The sequence below is a fragment of the Schistocerca cancellata genome, chromosome 3, assembly GCF_023864275.1.
Source record: "Schistocerca cancellata isolate TAMUIC-IGC-003103 chromosome 3, iqSchCanc2.1, whole genome shotgun sequence".
NCBI classification, from domain to species: domain Eukaryota; kingdom Metazoa; phylum Arthropoda; class Insecta; order Orthoptera; family Acrididae; genus Schistocerca; species Schistocerca cancellata.
In genome coordinates, this window is record NC_064628.1 from 374,187,111 (window position 1) to 374,206,275 (window position 19,165).

The window sequence follows — 19,165 nt, forward strand, 5'->3', positions numbered from 1 at the left end:
AACCTGACATCATACTCACAAATAAAAAGAAGAAATTAACACAACTAATCGAAATATCCATACCCAATACAACAAATATACAGAAGAAAACAGGAGAAAAAATTGAAAAATACATCCAACTGGCTGAGGAAGTCAAGGACATGTGGCATCAGGATAAAGCTGACATTATACCAATTACACTATCAACTACAGGAGTCATACCACACAATATCCACCAGTACATCAACACAATACAGCTACATCCAAACGTATATATACAACTACAGAAATCTGTAATTATTGATACATGTTCAATTACCCAAAAGTTTCTAAATGCCATGTAACATATACTGTACAGTTAAAAGGAAGTCACACTTGATCAAGGTCTGCATCACTTTCCATTTTTAACCAGACATAACATCTGAGAAAGGAAGGAAATAATAATGATAATAGTAATAATATTGTGTGCCTCAACAGCCTGGCACAAATCTCTCTAGTGGACACCACTTTATCAAATTGCATCCCTCTGAGCCGAAGGCACCCAGAGTTCTCATGTGGTGAACCATCGAAGTACTAACCAGGCCCAACGTTGTTTACCTTTGGTGATCAGGTGAGAACCAACGTATCCAAAGTGGCAAGGCCATTGGGAGTAATTTATAGTGACTTCAGGTTAAGATATCTTTTATCAATTATGTATTCTTAGCAAACAAAATGGCATAGGTAACTGAAATTTGGAACCATTACTACAGCATTAAGATCAGTTAATAAAAACATCATTCCAGCCACTCTTTGAAACGAAAAGTGTTGTTTTACAAATCTGACAGAAATTTGTTCCTTTATGTGGCACAGAAAAACAGCAACTATATTTATTTCTAAGACTATTACCCTTGTAATCCTTGCAACATAGGTGTTACGAGCCAACTTAGCACATAATTCTGTGTAGTGTCACCACATACTGTCACAGGATGCACCATCTTGACTGTAGCATCATCTGAGTCCAAATGCCATGTGATTCCTTCACCAGGCTGTACCAATGACCTCATACTGGCTGCTATTGCTGACCGGTATCCTGTTCATACACAGTGGTGACCTGTGTCTGGCAACCTCCTGAATGCTTCTGTCACAAATTTTGGTCCTTCCTAGCTACCAGCCTGGGTTGATAAATGTATTTTGGGAGGAGAACATAAACACACAATTGGATTTACCTGCATTAATTTTAGCCCAATGGTTGTAGCTTAGAGAACAATCACACACCACTGCAAAATAGTTCCTAATTAAAAAATTCACAAGTTTTTAAATTCTTTGCGGACTTGTTAACTGCAAAATCAATAAATGAATGTAGCTAGAGTTGATTATATCCAGTGAGCTAGGTGAAATGAAGAATACCTTTGAAACTCAATAGCTTATTCATTAAAAACGTAACACTTTTTTAGTGGCACTAGTAATCTCAGAAACTCTAGCAGGCAGCCAGAAAGCAGCCTTGAAGCATCTCTCATAATTCGCAAATAATTGAACAAACTGTTAAATTCCCCTATGTGAACCAGTACTCTTCCCTATGAAGCCTTCAAAGTTGTTGTATAGACTCACTCACAGAAAAATTCTAAGTCGTGATGTGAACTAGACTCATGAAAAAATCCAAATCACAACTTTGGCATTATGCTGCTACTTACCATTCATAAATGCAAACTCACAAAATTTACAAACTTGCATTCTATAGGCAAAACTCTTCGACCTTTCAAGTCTAAAAAAAAAGTCACTTTCCACTCTCAAACACCTATGCCCAACTTACTATGCGTTACCACCACTACTTCTTTTAGCTTGGCTCCTACTGGTTGCTCCTATTATCTTTCTCCCAAGATGCCACTTGGTCTTATTGATGTGCATTACATTACAATCCAATACAACTTTTAACTTTTGAAAAATAAAGAAGAGAGCAAGATGGAAGGGGGCCACTATGTCGACGTGCACATGTTAAGGTATCCCTTCAGTGGTGCCTAGTGGTGACAGTGTGTGACATCGGGCTTTGTCCATTGATATGGACTACAAGCACATACCTGGGTGTGCGAGGTCGTGGATAGCTAGGAAAACTGTCGGACAGGAAAGGGCCGGGATAAGGGGACCCATAGATGTAGCACATAATACAGGAAGTGAAGAGCCTGGGAGGTGGTGGGACACCAGGATCAGTGCTGCGTTGGGGTCTTGTCACAGATTTTGAAGTTCGAGGATGTCTGCTTGTCTTCATACCAGCTCGTCCAAGTCCAAAGGAGAAGCGATGAAGTTCAGTCTGTAAAAGTAATCCACAACCATGTTGTCTGACCCCCAGGTGTACTGAATGCCAGTGGGATATTGCTAATCATGTCCATATGGCGGAGTCTCCTCAGAGGCAGGTCCTGTGCTGAGTTGCAAGTAGAATCAGCAAGTGGCTTATGGTCAGTAAAAGTCGTAATTGCATACTCTTCAATGTCCTCATGCAAGTATCTCATGACTTCATAAACTTCCCACTTACACTGGGAAGCCGTAAATTTTTTTTTTATGAACCAGAGTGGTTGGGTTGTATTGCCAACATGCTACTGAAGGACAGTGCACATCTAAGTGTCACTCATGTCAGCTGTGACAGAGATACATGAGTCTGGGACAGGGTACGCAAGTGTGACAGTGTTCAAAAATGCAGTCTTAAGAGTGTTGAAAGCTTGAATTGTTTTGTCCAACCACTGCTCCCTACATTTCCCAGAGGTGTTTATTCCAGCCAAAGCATCTATGAGTGGTCCTTGGATAGAAGAGGCATGGGATAAATATTTGCAGCAGAAATTTTTCATACTGAGAAAACAGTATAAATTGTGTTAAGTCATGGCTAGTGGAAGATCACAGATGAATTTGACGCAATCAGTAGTCAGGCGGATGCAGTCAGTGGTGACAGTGTGTCCAAGAAAGATTGTACTTGTGCTGCCCAATTGTGATTTGTCATAGTTAATTTCTGTGCCATTGTCATGTAGGGCAGCCCGAACCTGGTCCAGGTGGTGTTCATGGTCCTCAACAGCTGAGGAGAAACGAGGATGTTGTTGAGGTAGGTGTAGCAATATGGGAGATTGAACAAGATGAAGGAGAAGTCAATGAATCTATGGCATGTCTGGATCGCATTTTTCAGGCTGTAAGGCATAAAGTGGCAAGGCATAGAACAAATGGCATAATGCTTGCTGTTTTAGCAGGTCATCTTTGAACATAGGGATCTGCAGGTACACTCACAGCAATCAAGAATACTAAATACTCATGCCCCTTTAAGCAGTTGGGCAAAGTATGAGATGTGGGAGATAGTGCATTTGTTGATAATGGTGCAAGCATTTCTAATAGCCACCACATAACTGGAATTGTACAAGGTGAATAGGTGATGACCACTTACTGTTTAAGGGATATACAATACTCGTGTTTAAAAGGTCATTAACAGCCGATTTCTCATGGCGTCATTTTTTTGTTGTAGGTGGTGAGCCTTGTGGCACACAGGAGGGCCTTCTGTCATCATTATCGCAGGGCAGGTGGCATTAGTGGTTGCACCTAATTGTACGTCTTGTGCGTGCGAATAAGGAACACAGGTGTCCTCGTGTGGGATGGGGGCACAATCAGACATTACACTGGGGACGTGAATGTCACTAACCTTAGGGTGTTGATGCTGAGGCACCAATAGGTGCGTGTCGACTGCAGGAGTTGTGTCAGTAGCGTTTGTTGGCCACAGACTGGATAGGTTACAGATTGTGTAGTGAGTGTCCATCAGCTGTTTCAGCTTGACATTGTGAGTGCACGGGGCATCAGTCTTGAAGCTCTGAATCTTGACCTCAACCAGTGAGGAAGTAAAGTGAGCAGTCAGTGTAGAGCACTCAGAGAAGGCAAGCCGAAGTAGATCACTATTTTGTGAAGGGGTGGGGGTCAAAGCACCAAGTGAACCTCGGATGTGCGTGCCAGTAGCATGGTGCAGTAAGGCTGCCATTTGTAGATTTGGTGGTAGCCCGAAATGCTTGAGAGTACTGGTTCATCAGTGTCATCTATGTGGAATGTCCAAGTAAACTCCAACCCAGTGTAAGTTGGACCAGAAGTTCGGCTGCACCGTTAACATTGAAGTGAGATCTGTTGGCAATGCATAAGGAGGGTTTTGTCAGAATGGTGGGTGGGGGCATGCAAATGGTGGTGATGATGTTGGCATCTGCCCCCGTGTCACCAAGAAAGTGAAGACTCATAAGATCCAAGGCATAGAGTCTGGTGGCAGTGTTGCTGACTGCTGCTCACGACGGCGCCGTGCACACTCGTCGCGAGCTGTGCCGTCTAGACTGGCTAGCATGTAGAGTTTGCGTAGGTGCAGGCCAGCCAGCAGTTTCTCGTTGTGTCATTAAATGCTACCAGAGCAGGTAGGTAGGGTGGAGAGTGAGGCATTCATCACCCATGCCATCTGTTGTGGAATGCTGTTAAGTTGGTTGCATGTTTAGGCGGAGTGTCAGTGTTCAGGAATCCAATGCAAGTAGTGCCCATTGTCAGCAGCTGCCATGTGGCTGCAAATTGTTCTGATGTATCAAGTCTGTTCTGGTACATCCCCTGCCATCCAAGCATATCAGAGGAGGTGGGGTGGCATGTACAGTATTACCAACCTTGTCTACTGCCAGTGTACTTGCGACTGGGAGTAACCATCTAAGACAAATAATTCTGTGAGCCTGGTCTGTAAGTCGAGTTTACTTTCCAACAGGCAGCACATGCTTCCACATAAAGGAACAACTTTCCTCACTAAAAGCTCAGTGCCTAAACGAATCCAGTTTCTCTTCACCAATTACACTGACTGAATTGTATGAGGCCCTGAAACAAAGTAAACATGGTAAAGCACCTGGTCTGTATAATATACACCTGGAATTTCTGATTAACATGGGTAAGGGTGGAATAAAGGGCTGGTATACTTCTTCTCCAACATCCTACATAATGAGTCACTGCCCAACGAGCTAAAGAGAACAAAAATAGTGGCAATTTTGAAACTGGGTAAACCAGCTAACCACCCTCAAAGTTTCAGATCAGTTTCCTTTTTGAGCTGTTCTTATAAACTCTTGGAGAGGCTCATTTATGATAGAATTAGCGGCTTCAGTTGAGAACATATCCTAGCTGAGCAAGCTGGTTTCAGGCTACAGAGAAGTTGCTGCGACCAGATACAACTTTCATGGAAGCTAGTTTCCAAAACAGTGTGAAGATATCTGTCATGTTTGCAAACCTAAGCACAGCATATGACACAGCCTGGAGTGAAGAGATGATATACAAATTATTAAAAACAATCCTATGCTGAAACACTGTAACTCTCATCAACACTATGATAAACAATAGATATTTCTGCATTTACTTGGGAGAAAATGTGAGCAAGAAGAGGAAATTAAGTATTTAGGGGCACCGTCTTAGCCACCATATTATTCAACCTACATATCTCCGATCTCCCCAATACCAAGTCTACAAAATTCTGCTACAGAGACGATATCGCTCTTGCTTGTAGAATCAAAGATCTTGGACAAGCAGAGACAATTCTCACAGAAGATCTAGCCGTTATGAGCTCCTACCTCAGAAAGTGGTGACTTAAACCCAGTATAAGCAAAACTGAAGTATGTACATTCCACCTGAACAACAAACAAGCTAACACAGAGCTCAGAGTGAAACTTAATGAAAACACTCTTTGTCGTAACAAATATCCTAAATACATTGATGTCACCCTTGACTGCACACTTTCACATAAAAAGCAGCTTGAAAATACCATTTCCAAGACAAAAACTCAGAAGAATATTATTCAAAAATTGTGTGGAATGACATGGGAAGTTTCAGCAGATACCTTGTGCACATCAACCATTGTCCTGGTCTTCTCAGCAGCCAAGCATTGTGCTCCAGTGTAGCTGAACAGCTGCCACACACCAATCTCGTTGACGACCAGTTGAATCAAAGTATGTGGTTAATAACTGGGATGACCCAACAAACACCAATTTATTGACTTCCTTCACTGAGTAACATCCATCCACCTGCATTCCACAGAAGCGAGGCCTTGCTTAGGGAATACCACAAGCTACAGGAGAATCTACATCTACATTTATACTCCGCAAGCCACCCAACGGTGTGTGGCGGAGGGCACTTTACGTGCCACTGTCATTATTTCCCTTTCCTGTTCCAGTCGCGTATGGTTCGCGGGAAGAAAGACTGTCTGAAAGGCTCCGTGCGCGCTCGAATCTCTCTAATTTTACATTCGTGATCTCCTCGGGAGGTATAAGTAGGGGGAAGCAATATATTCAATACCTCATCCAGAAACGCACCCTCTCGAAACCTGGCGAGCAAGCTACACCGCGATGCAGAGCGCCTCTCTTGCAGAGTCTGCCACTTGAGTTTGTTAAACATCTCCGTAACGCTATCACGGTTACCAAATAACCCTGTGACGAAACGTGCCGCTCTCCTTTGGATCTTCTCTATCTCCTCCGTCAACCCGATCTGGTACGGATCCCACACTGATGAGCAATACTCAAGTATAGGTCGAACGAGTGTTTTGTAAGCCACCTCCTTTGTTGATGGACTACATTTTCTAAGGACTCTCCCAATGAATCTCAACCTGGTACCCGCCTTACCAACAATTAATTTTATATGATCATTCCACTTCAAATCGTTCCGCACGCATACTCCCAGATATTTTACAGAAGTAACTGCTACCAGTGTTTGTTCCGCTATCATATAATCATACAATAAAGGATCCTTCTTTCTATGTATTCGCAATACATTACATTTGTCTATGTTAAGGGTCAGTTGCCACTCCCTGCACCAAGTGCCTATCCGCTGCAGATCTTCCTGCATTTCGCTACAATTTTCTAATGCTGCAACTTCTCTGTATACTACAGCATCATCCGCGAAAAGCCGCATGGAACTTCCGACACTATCTACTAGGTCATTTATATATATTGTGAAAAGCAATGGTCCCATAACACTCCCCTGTGGCACGCCAGAGGTTACTTTAATGTCTGTAGACGTCTCTTCGTTGATAACAACATGCTGTGTTCTTTTTGCTAAAAACTCTTCAATCCAGCCACACAGCTGGTCTGATATTCCGTAGGCTCTTACTTTGTTTATCAGGCGACAGTGCGGAACTGTATCGAACGCCTTCCGGAAGTCAAGAAAAATAGCATCTACCTGGGAGCCTGTATCTAATATTTTCTGGGTCTCATGAACAAATAAAGCGAGTTGGGTTTCACACGATCGCTGTTTCTGGAATCCATGTTGATTCCTACATAGTAGATTCTGAGTTTCCAAAAACGATATGATACTCGAGCAAAACACATGTTCTAAAATTCTACAACAGATCGACGTCAGAGATATAGGTCTATAGTTTTGCGCATCTGCTCGACGACCCTTCTTGAAGACTGGGACTACCTGTGCTCTTTTCCAATCATTTGGAACCTTCTGTTCCTCTAGAGACTTGCGGTACACGGCTGTTAGAAGGGGGGCAAGTTCTTTCGCGTACTCTGTGTAGAATCGAATTGGTATCCCGTCAGGTCCAGTGGACTTTCCTCTGTTGAGTGATTCCAGTTGCTTTTCTATTCCTTGGACACTTATTTCGATGTCAGCCATTTTTTCGTTGGTGCGAGGATTTAGAGAAGGAACTGCAGTGCAGTCTTCCTCTGTGAAACAGCTTTGGAAAAAGGTGTTTAGTATTTCAGCTTTACGCTTGTCATCCTCTGTTTCAATGCCATCATCATCCCGGAGTGTCTGGACATGATGTTTCGAGCCATTTACTGATTTAACGTAAGACCAGAACTTCCTAGGATTTTCTGTTAAGTCGGTACCTAGTATTTTACTTTCGAATTCACTGAACGCTTCACGCATAGCCCTCCTTATGCTAACTTTGACATCGTTTAGCTTCTGTTTGTCTGAGAGGTTTTGGCTGAGTTTAAACTTGGAGTGAAGCTCTCTTTGCTTTCGCAGTAGTTTCCTAACTTTGTTGTTGTACCACGGTGGGTTTTTCCCGTCCCTCACAGTTTTACTCGGCACGTACCTGTCTAAAACGCATTTTACGATTGCCTTGAACTTTTTCCATAAACACTCAACATTGTCAGTGTTGGAACAGAAATTTTCGTTTTGATCTGTTAGGTAGTCTGAAATCTGCCTCCTATTACTCTTGCTAAACAGATAAACCTTCCTCCCTTTTTTTATATTCCTATTAACTTCCATATTCAGGGATGCTGCAACGGCCTTATGATCACTGATTCCCTGTTCTGCACTTACAGAGTCGAAAAGTTCTCTGGAATCTTCCATACAAGAAGACATACAAAGTCTATGACAAAACAGACTCCACTCAGAAACTCACCATAATGGCAAGCAGAACAGCTAGATGCCAGTAATATCGAGGTGAGAGACATACAGAATCAGAACTGTCCACTTATTGAAAATCCTGAAGAGCATGAGTCATTCTGAAAGTATAACTGTGACACTGCTGGCACAGAACTTGACAGGAAGCCCTGGGTCAAATTAAACAGAGCTTGCACTGGGCATGGTCGATGCATAGATGCACTATTCAAATGGGGTGCCACAGAGTCTCCAGTTTGTGACTGTGGGGCTCCAAACCAGACACTCAAGCACATTAGAGAGGAATGCCCCTTGCGTTCCTGTCAGGGGTGTTGGAGCAGCCTCATGAAAGCTGACGACACAGCTCTTATATGGATTAGGAACTAAGATATAGACATTTAGTTAGTTTTTGTATGTAGTTTTGTCTTGCGGTATTCTTGTTATATACATAAACTAATGTTATACACCTATATTTTTACACTGCATGAATAACTAAATAATCTTTCCAACAGGTCTGATGAATGCAAGAGAGGCTAGAGTTGTAGTTCACGCAGAAGTTTCACTAACCACAGTGCCCAGAAAAGTTATGTCAGGCATGACCTCTGGATCCACTGGTGCACATTGGCGGCACCAAAGCTGCAAGGACGATCTTGAACCGAGATGCTCCTTGTGAATAATACGATGCATTGCTTCAACTGGCAGATGCAACAGTCACTAATGAGGCCTGTGGAATTGTGGATATGGCATATGCATCAGATGTCGTCGACGAGAATGCCGTGTACGTCAAGGAGATTGTCCAACAGCGCAAACCACATTTTGGGGCTGTCCTTCTATAACTGAGGTAGCTTTGGGAACCTGCGCATTCAGATGTGTTCTATAGTTGGAGTTTGAGTCAACACGTGGTGAGACGTGGGCAGCATTGTAGAAGTATCCAGTGATTTATCCACAACAGCAGAAGAAAAATTTGGATTGAGTGTGCAAAGTGGAGAAAGAGGCTGATCTGCTGTGTCACCCGAGGTCGACGTGGGGAGGGAGAGGGAGCAAGGCAATGGCCACAGGTGATGCATGAAGCGGTAGGCACAGGTGCAAAGTCGCCTGATGTGGGTGAGGTGACTGGTCATCAGATAGTGAGGCAATGGATGTGCAAAAAAAACAATTTGATAGCATAGCTGAGCACTGTGACCCATTCAGAGAATAACTGCCTGCCATCTGCTGAGGGAAAATATCTGACATTGCAATTAGGCAGTGCGAGGTAATATCTGGTTTTGGAGAGAGTAAACCAGTCTGATGCAACCGGCGAAACTGAGAGGTTTATCTGAAAGACGCTTGTTCAATGTTCCGATGACGAACAAGGCTGAACTGAAGGCACACATCGTGCAACGCATTCTGAATGTGACCCTTGTGACACTGCAATCTGTTGTGGAACATGCTGTTTCTCGATTTCATCTTGTGACAGGAACGGTGGGCAGTATTTTGAACCTGTCTTGTGCTAGTCTCACTACAATGAAAAAACCGATTTCATTGTTGCTTTTTATGTGGTTTTTGGCTTCGGGATAGTTAAAAGCCGATTTTATTGTTGTTGTTACGCCGTTAATGCCCTCAGAACAATTGAAAACAGATTTCATTGTTGCTTTTTATTCGGTTTTTGCTAAGGCAATTGAAACCCGATGCCTTTTACGCGGTTTTTGCCTCAGCACAATTAAAAACCGATTTTTCCCATTCGATGTGCTCTGTAACATTGTCGTGGTGAGTGGTTTTACAAACGTAACACTGCCACGACTTCTAAATGCTAAACCTGTGCGGTCATGTACACTGCACATTACGGTAGGTTCAATATGCAACTCACATCATAGCCGTCGTATAGCGATTCATCCGTCATTTGTAGCTGAATCCTTTTACGTTATGACACTTACAGCACAATTTACTAGGAAAATTTTGGTGAAAATTATTTTGTTTCCATAACGGTCCCCCTTTCTTCGGTAATATTCCGTTGAAATTTGACTTCATTCTGTGGTGGTTCTTTTTATGTAGCGTTTTGGAACGGAACTTAAATCAATCACCATGTGTTATAAAGTGGTAGCATTAGGCCTAGTATGTTAGGCTATTATTAAGTACGGTTTTCCAATAGGATATACTTGTATTTTGAAAGCAATTGTGCCTCGTTTCCTTCAACCATCCGCTTAGCAAGAAACTACTACGAGTTGCCTCCCTCTTCAGATCCAGGGTACGCTCTTGTTGACGCCTTCTGTAGATCGTATGTAACTTGTGCCCATCTACAGCTATACTCAGCAAACCACTGCTTAATGCACGACGTAGGGTACCTCCCATTGTACTAATTGTTGGGGCGTTTTGCCGTTCAATTCACGTACGGAGAGTCGGAAGAATTACTGTTTCGCATCTCTGCGCGCTGTAATCAATTTAATCTTATCACGATACTTACGGGAGTGATATCGGTACGTACGAGTCATCATTTAAAGCTGACTCCGAAACTTCGAAAATAGTCTTTCCCGGGATAGTTTAGTTCTTACGGCATCTCCGTAACACACTCCCTCTGGTCAGGCAAACCTGTGACGTCACGTGCAGCCCTTGGAACTATCTCCTTAACGTAAAACGTTTTGCTTGTAGTAGGCCTAATAGGCCTTTGATACTGGTACTTCGTGAATTCATTCTGTATTGTTATTTACATAAATGAGGTAGATAAAAATGACCATTTGTGCCAAAACAGTCTCGCTTATTTGGCGTGTGTTACAATTGCTGCAATATTAAGGCCTGTCCACACGCAACGATCTGTCTGCGCACATCACCTCTGCGCAGACAGATCGTTGCGTGTGGACAGAAGATTTGCACCAACCTGAGGTGTGTGCAAACCTGGAAGTTGGAGTTGGAGGTTTGAGCGAAACCTCTCAAATCTGTGGGTTCAAACCACATCTGCGCAGACAAGTTGGAGCGTGTGCACAGGAGATCGCCGCAAATCTGGCGCGAAACAGCTTTTTGATCAGTCTAGTGTTTGTATTTTTGCGCATAGGGCATTAAAATGGTTGATACTCGTCAGTGTTCTCGAGAGTTTGTAAGTGAATTCATTGAAATGTATAGAAACCACCCATGTTTGTGGAAGATTAAAAGTAAAGAATATAGTGATCGAGACAAAAAGACAGCAGCATACAATGCTCTAATTGAAAAATTGCGGGCAGTTGACGCCTTGGCAAAAAGAGAAACGGTAATAAAAAATAAAAAATTCGTTGCGAACTGGCGAAATTATTTGCGGACGGATGTCGAAACCTTGTAACCCCTCATATTATGAGAAAAAATACTTGTATGATAAGGGCAATTCCTCCTCATGAACGGCTGGCGGTAACATTAAGATTCCTAGGAACAGGAAGGAGCTACAAGGATTTGGAATTTTCAACTGCAATATCGAAACAAGCGTTGAGTAAAATAATACCCAACACATGTGAAACTATTTACGCTGTCCTGAAGAATGAGTTCATGAAGGCAAGTCAAGTTAATTAGGTCTGTCAGCGAACTATTTACCGAAAAGAGTTATCCAAAGTTCAGAAATCTAGATCTGGTGTAAGAGTAGATCAAGTATGCCAGCCAATGTTATGGTATTTTGATCTGCTTGGCTTTCTTAGTGATCAAAAAACGCCAAGACCAAGCAGGAGTACAATTGAAGATGAAATTGGAGTGTCAATGTGCCAGGAAATGGAACACGAGGTAATGTAAAACTAAACAGGTTCGCCCTGCAACTCTCGCAGTAAATGTTCGTGAGAAAACTGCTTTCGCTTTAGCAGCCACTGTCTACACCATTTTGACCGCTTTCTCTGTTTCCTGCGGTTGGTCTGAATGTTTTTTGCAACACAAGTTGCGAACACAGACCACAACAGAACTTCCTCCATTTCTGTATTCCAAAATAAATGAATTAAATTTTTGACGTTTACGGGGAGCGTAGTCGCTTGCCACTGATATTTCTTTTCTACACCGACAGATGGCGGGCGAGTAGTAGACTGGGGTTTGTGTCGTGTGAACACACCTCATTTGCAGCGATCTTTTGCAAGTACGCATCTGCGCCGACGTCTGCGCAGACAGATCGTTGCGAGTGGACCGGGCTTTAGAAAGGCCCATTTCGTTTGATCTAGCAACCAGAGACAAAATATACGTAATCAAATCGAGAAACCACGCCCGTCTTGGGCACTATTAGTATTAACAGATTTTTTCAATATTAGACAACATTTTGATTTTTTATGTTGCAAAACGTTTGATGAGGTTAATAGATTCTTTCGTAGAAAGGAAAGCACGCCGTGTAAAGCTGTAGCAAGGTTAGAGAGGAAAAAGTGCTGGGACATAATGATTGAAGAAATCAGTCCCCTAAGTCCCCTAGAACTTAGAACTACTTAAACCTAACTGACCTAAGGACATCACACATATCCATGCCCGAGGCAGGATTCGAACCTGCGACCGCAACAGTCGCGCGGTTCCGGACTGAAGCGCGTAGAGCCGCTCGGCCACCCGTGGGCCGCAAAAAAAATGGGGGGGGGGGTTAGGATGTCAAACCGGCCGACTGGGGGCAGGAGAGACAAGACAGGACATATTAATTTCCACTGTCCTGAACATAGGTTTGATGTTTTCATTACAAAATATACACTTTTGGATTCCACAGAGCGAAATACAATGAGGTGCGATAGTATGAAGAGCCGTGGCACTGCACTTTGACGCACTAAGACCAAATAACATGTCTTACATTTCCTCGAACATATATGTTTTGTATATCAAACTCTTCTGAAAGATGTGCGCTACAAAATTAACATATTTTTGAAAAAACTTTTTTTTCATTTTTGGCGTCCTACATCAGACCCTCTTGTGGAAGGGTGGTTGGTGGTGGTGGGGAGGGGGGACTGTCGAGTTTTTGCCCTTGTTCAGTTCGGAAATATCGCAAACCATGAGTGACTGTATACATTGCGAAGTGCTGCCATAGATTCTAGTCCTAATCTATAATTTACGAAAATCTGCACTCTCATCAATGTTTACACCTTAGCAAGAACTCATTCTTTTGCTTGCTGCTGCTCAAAAAAGAATGATACACATTTATTCAGTCAGATTCAAAATGCTGGAGAAAGACATTATTACAACACACCACACTTTACAGTTACCGCACAAGCGACTTAGGATACTTGTTATGACAGCAAGAATTCCGCGGTTTTCGTATTGACGAATTACATAGCGTGTTGTTCCACTCGTTTCCGTTGCTATAGTTACCCAATGGAAACAATCCATGAGCTGAAACGCATGAATCTGCTGTACTACGATTGTCGCTGTTCCGTCCGTGCAAACTGTATCGTACCGGTATCCTGAGAGAATTCGCTTTTGTGAGAACAAGAACACGGAGTTTAACGTGTTAAAAAATGCAACGGTTCGCTTAAGGGGCGTATAAAGAAAAACGGATCTACCTATGAGACTGGTTTGCTTGAAACAGAAAAACAATGTACGAAAAAGATACTGAAGTTATGCTTGTAACGTCAGCTTCCTTAATTTACGGGAACTTGAAAGTGCATTATTCAATAGAGGACGAAACACTACGAACATTTGCCGTTATTCATGGTGGATACATTAATATCCTGATAGCTCATGGACCGAACGTAAGGCCAAAATATTTACCATGTATAGAAATGGGCACAAAACCAAAGCATATCACCGCTTATGTAACAGAAGTAAGTACGGACAATCATTACTGTGTACACCAGTTATTGCTATAGAATTTCTTATTGTATTACATGAATGAATAACTATTCTTTGGCGTTTTTGCGTTACGTATTTTTGTTTGCATTCTGGTTAGCAGTCACACGTTACAGGAAAATTACATGATTCCCTCATGTGGACTGCAGTTAGGTTTCTTCCAGTAAAAAGAACAGTAAATACCGCGTAATACAACAACAATAGCAGTATGTTGGGGCTATACTTCTCCATGTTGAACAATACTGTCACACGTTAAGTCAAACGTATCCAGTAACACAACGGATATAATCAGACACAAAACATTGCTGATGACATAATTTATTTCCTTTACCCGTACCCTATGTATTAAAACTACAATGGCACTGGCCCTGCTTGATGGTCTTGCACATGAATATAATTCATTAGCATACAATTGGGAATTAGAACTGTGTGTACATATGTGTGTGTGTGTGTGTGTGTGTGTGTGTATGCGTGTGTGTGTGTGTGTGTGTGTGTAAAAAAATAAGCATATATGGCAGTACTTGTGTAACAGGTGAAATGGGCATTCTTTGGCAACCGGTACCATCTGTTGGTGACATCGAACTTAGGAATCAACGTTTATGACCAAGAAGGTCAGATCTTCAAATTTACTCATCCATGCTGTGATGGCCCAAGGTCTCCAGGAACTTTTGCAAGGGGCATTGCATTGATAGGTGACCAGTTGCTCTGTGTTGGTAAGTACAAGCTCAGAAGATATAAACATTGATTGACTCATGAGTTGTGTCTCTTGAAGTTTGATAGATGTATGCATTGTGAAAGAGTGAATCATTATAGTTACGTTACCACTAAGGTCTGTCTTCAGATAGTATATTTCAGTCATGCTTTTAAACATGCCATTACAGTTATATCTAGTTGTGGACCATCATACAGAGTGACAGTATGTAGCCTTATCCTTTTGCATTCCAATTGATTTTTAGGAGTCTTCATCAACCACTCTTAATTTTGAGTCAAGTTCTATAAAAAATACTGCAGTCGATTAATAAAAGAGCGCATACCGAGCCAAATAGGAGAGGCACTGGTAATTCATATTAAAAACTTGTATCATCAGATGAAAGTCCCCCACAAATGAGAAATATCTGATGGATCGTAATTTTACATATCAATTGCAGTAATGCATTCTATGAGCTTTTTTTGTAGTATTTATGGCAGGGAGTATATTTAGAGATAATGTTACTAAAAGTATAATTTCACAAAACTGTCGTGTATTCACACTTATTCATCATGTTCCATAGAACCCATCTAGAAAGAGAAGCCTTAGACATAATGAATGAGTCAAAATATGCATTAACAAAAGACGAATGACATGCAGGAATGTATCTATATACAGTTTTAACCACAAACTATCACTATAGACCCTACAGCTTAATTGGACTCAGTGGGTAGGCGACACACTACCAACCAAATGTCTGAAAGTTCAGTACCCAATTAGAGAAGGTCTTGTATGTCATCTATGACTTACTTCACCTCTGGCATCTATTTGTTAAAAATTATTTGTGAAAACTGCTGAGTTGCATTATGGTTTAAAGTCCATTTAAACTAGAGCTTTGCACCAGAGTTCATAATCCTACTCTGAGCACTGGACAAGTAAAGAACCACATAAAGAATGGAACACATCCCAGGAATCCCCAGTTTTGTGTTGTCCCTAGTAGTATCGTAGGTGGTCAGTAGTAGTATCATAGACCATTTCAAGCCTGAAAAAGACATCTATTTAGCTTTGTTTTGATAGGAAAGCCATGTGCATAGCTATTTCTGGCAATGACAGGTTAACTATGTTATCTCCTACAACCTAAAAGGAAGTGACTATCATTCCATCTGTGTTTGAGAAGCCACGTAATGAATTACTGTGAGGTCTTCCCTACACGTATTGTAGAGTATTACGCGTATGAACTATGACAATGATTGTTAGCAAGTTTGAGTACTATTAGCCTAATTAAAATGTCTTTTTCCTTAGGTTGAGATGTCCCATCATCTAAATTAAATTTCATAGGCCCCTATTTGAGTTTTTACAAAAACAATGAATGGAGAATTTTTTTGGTACAAATCCTTTTTTTCTCATAATGTTTGCCTTTAAGTTTTATTCAATTTTGCATTTGTTCAAAATAAATTTGCAAGCATTTTTTCCACTCTGATGTCAGTCCCTCAAAAACACGGTTTTGTAAGGATTCAGCAGCTTCTCTCTGTAACACTCATGTGTTGACTGAACCTACCCGTATCAAATCTAGCAGTACTAGAGAATGAGTTGCACTAGTTCTGTTTACACAGTACTCTTTATTGAGAATTCTTGAACATATTCTCAGTTCAAATATAATAAATTTGCTTGCAATGGAAACACTTCTGTCCACAAATCAGCACGGATTTAGAAAGCATCGCTCATGCGAAACTCAGCTTGCTGCTTTCTCATGATATACTGCAAACTGTGGCAGAAGGGTAACAGGCAAATTCCATATTCCTAGATTTCTCAGAAGCATGTAACACAGTGACTAGGTTCCCAGATATGAGAGTGTCTTGAAGACTTCTTAAGTAATAGAACCCAGTTCATTGCCCTCCAAAGCGAGTGTCCATCAGAGACCAGGGTATTATCAGGTGTGCCCCAGGGAAGCGTGATCGGACCGCTCTTATTTTCTATATACATAATTGATATCCTAGACAGAGTGCTGCTGTTGAATGACTGCAGGAGGATAAAAGATGATATGGACAAAATTTCTAGTTGATGTGATGAATGGAAGCTATCTTCAAATGTAGAAAAATATGTTAATGTAGAGGAGTAGTAAAACAATCCCATATTCTTTGAATATAGCTCAGTAGTGTGCTTCCTGCACAGTCATGTCAATTGAATATCTAGGCACAATCTTGCAAAATGATGTGAAATGGAATGAGCACATAATGACAATAGTACAGTAGTAGGGAAGGCAAATGGTCAACTTTAGTTTAGGGACGAATTTTAGAGAAGTGTGGGTTGTCTGTAAAGAAGACAGCATGTAGAACACTGGTGCGGCCCATTCGTGAGTACTCTTGAGTGTTTGGAACCTGCGTCAGGTCAGATTAAAAGGCTACATTGAAGCAGTTTAGAAGACCGTGCTGCATTTGACCTGTAGACTGGATGATCACATGAGTGTTACAAAGATGCTTTGTGAACTCAAATGAGAATCCCTAGATAGAAGGCGATGTTCATTTCATGGAACACTACTGAGAAAATTTAGAGAACTAATATTTGAAGCTGACTGCAGAATGATTCTACTGCCGTCAATGGGCTTTTCGCACAAGGACCACAAAGATAAGATAAGAGAAATTATAACTCTTATACAGACATATAGAGTGTTGCTTTTCTCTCACATTCTTTGAAAGTTGAACAGAAAAGGAAATGACTACCAGTGGTGCAAGGTACCCTCACTGCCGTGCACCCTGTTGTGGCATGTGAAGTGTGTATGTAGATGTAGATCTAGGGATATGAAATCTCTTGGTTGCCCTCCCTCCACAGTCTGCAGGATATCACATGAGAAAAGGGCAAGATGAATTTTGCTTGAGTGCTGATTCTAAATCTGTGCTGATTTATTCATATTAGCTTTTCTGTATCAAGGAAATTTATTATATTAGAGCTTATAATATGCGCAAGAATTCTCCAGCTAGCTATTGTTAAGGATATTTTTAATTTTGCAGGTCTGTTCTTTTACCCCTCTTATCTACAGGAATCACCTGCACTTTTGTGTATCATCCAGCATTAACTTTTCTTCACCTGTGTAAAGCAGTGGTTGTGAGGTCTCATCTTACAAAAGAAACAAGTAATCATTTTATTGAATGTTATTTTGATTCAGATTCTTAGAATGACCAAACAGTTGATTCCTGCTTGGTTACCAGCTCATATAAATATATTCAAGTTTCATTACCTTCTAAAATGTTGTGTAGGGATTTTGCATAACTTTGGTCAAATTTTTTTGAACATATGCCTAAACAAGTTGACACTTACCTATTTTTAAGCTTCGGTCAAATTTTATGAAATCTATCATGCCTCTCATTTCATGGTAAGTCCCACGATGATCCTCCAATCATGTTGCACACGGCATCATTGTTGTTTTTGAAATAACAACTAATTCTGGTTGACCTTGGTGAAGTTCATATCTGACAGGAGACTAACTGTGATGAAATTCTGCAAACCAGTTCTCAACAGTCTTTTCTGAAGTTGATTGATTGCCATAAGTTGAATTTAGTGATTCAAGGCATTGTTGTCAAGCTAGGCCTTCACCAAAACCGTGGAAAAGCACTCAGTGAAAAACCTAACGGGTCATTACATGTCAAGTCACCCAGGCCTTGACACCAACCATGTCAGATTTTGATGAAACTTGGTACAATTACTTCTTTTATCATCCTGAAAGCACTTGTAAAATTTTTTTGTTCTATCTCTTATAGATTTTATTATATATAAATTTTTAAAGTTTTTAGATTTGGCGTAGTTTCAGCAGTCATAAATCATAAATTAAATGTGTCCTCACAACTAAAAAAATTTGTATATTAAAGAATACTCAAGATATCAGTATGAAATTTTGGAATAAGTTTGTGTATTATATCTAAATGTTAAAAAAATTACCATAAAGATATATTAAAATCTTCCAAATGAAAAAAAAAATTTACAAGTGTTTTTTTTTTTTAATTTTTTTTTAAGCCAACGGATGTTTAGTTTTACAAAAACAGCAATATCTAGAGTCTCAGACCTGATAGAAAGCTCAAATTTGTTTTAAAATACTCTTAATTGTATAGTCTATTAGATAAAAGAAAAATTATGTTGGCCTCTTAACCTGTTTAATAGTTATCTAATTTTTAAAATAATATTAATTATATTTTAAAAATAAAAAGTATCAAGTGACTTAGGCACCGAAAATAAGTTTTTGTCTTCTTGGAGTAACAATGTACGCTTGGATTTTGTTTTGTTACTCCTGTATTTTGAAGTAAAAAATTATTACAGTGTTAAATAGTCCTTGGATAGTATTTTATTAAGTTTATTCGAACTTTCAGTAAGTACTGTTACTTAGTTTACAGAGATTCTTTTCCAATATCCTATAAAAGTAACCAGAACAGTAATCAGACCAAAAGTGAAATC

General features: G+C 40.7%; 1 protein-coding gene across 1 annotated transcript in view; it reads left to right on the forward strand.

The window, feature by feature from the left end:
- Positions 1-13,442: 13,442 nt before the first annotated feature.
- The window catches only part of LOC126175059 (WD repeat-containing protein 54-like), a 63,339-nt gene continuing 57,616 nt past the window's right edge, over positions 13,443-19,165 (forward strand). Inside the window, exons 1-2 of the mRNA XM_049921577.1 lie at positions 13,443-14,009; positions 14,567-14,747. Of these exons, the coding sequence (XP_049777534.1) occupies positions 13,782-14,009; positions 14,567-14,747 (409 nt within the window). The 5' untranslated portion in view covers positions 13,443-13,781. The remainder of the gene's footprint in view (positions 14,010-14,566; positions 14,748-19,165) is intronic.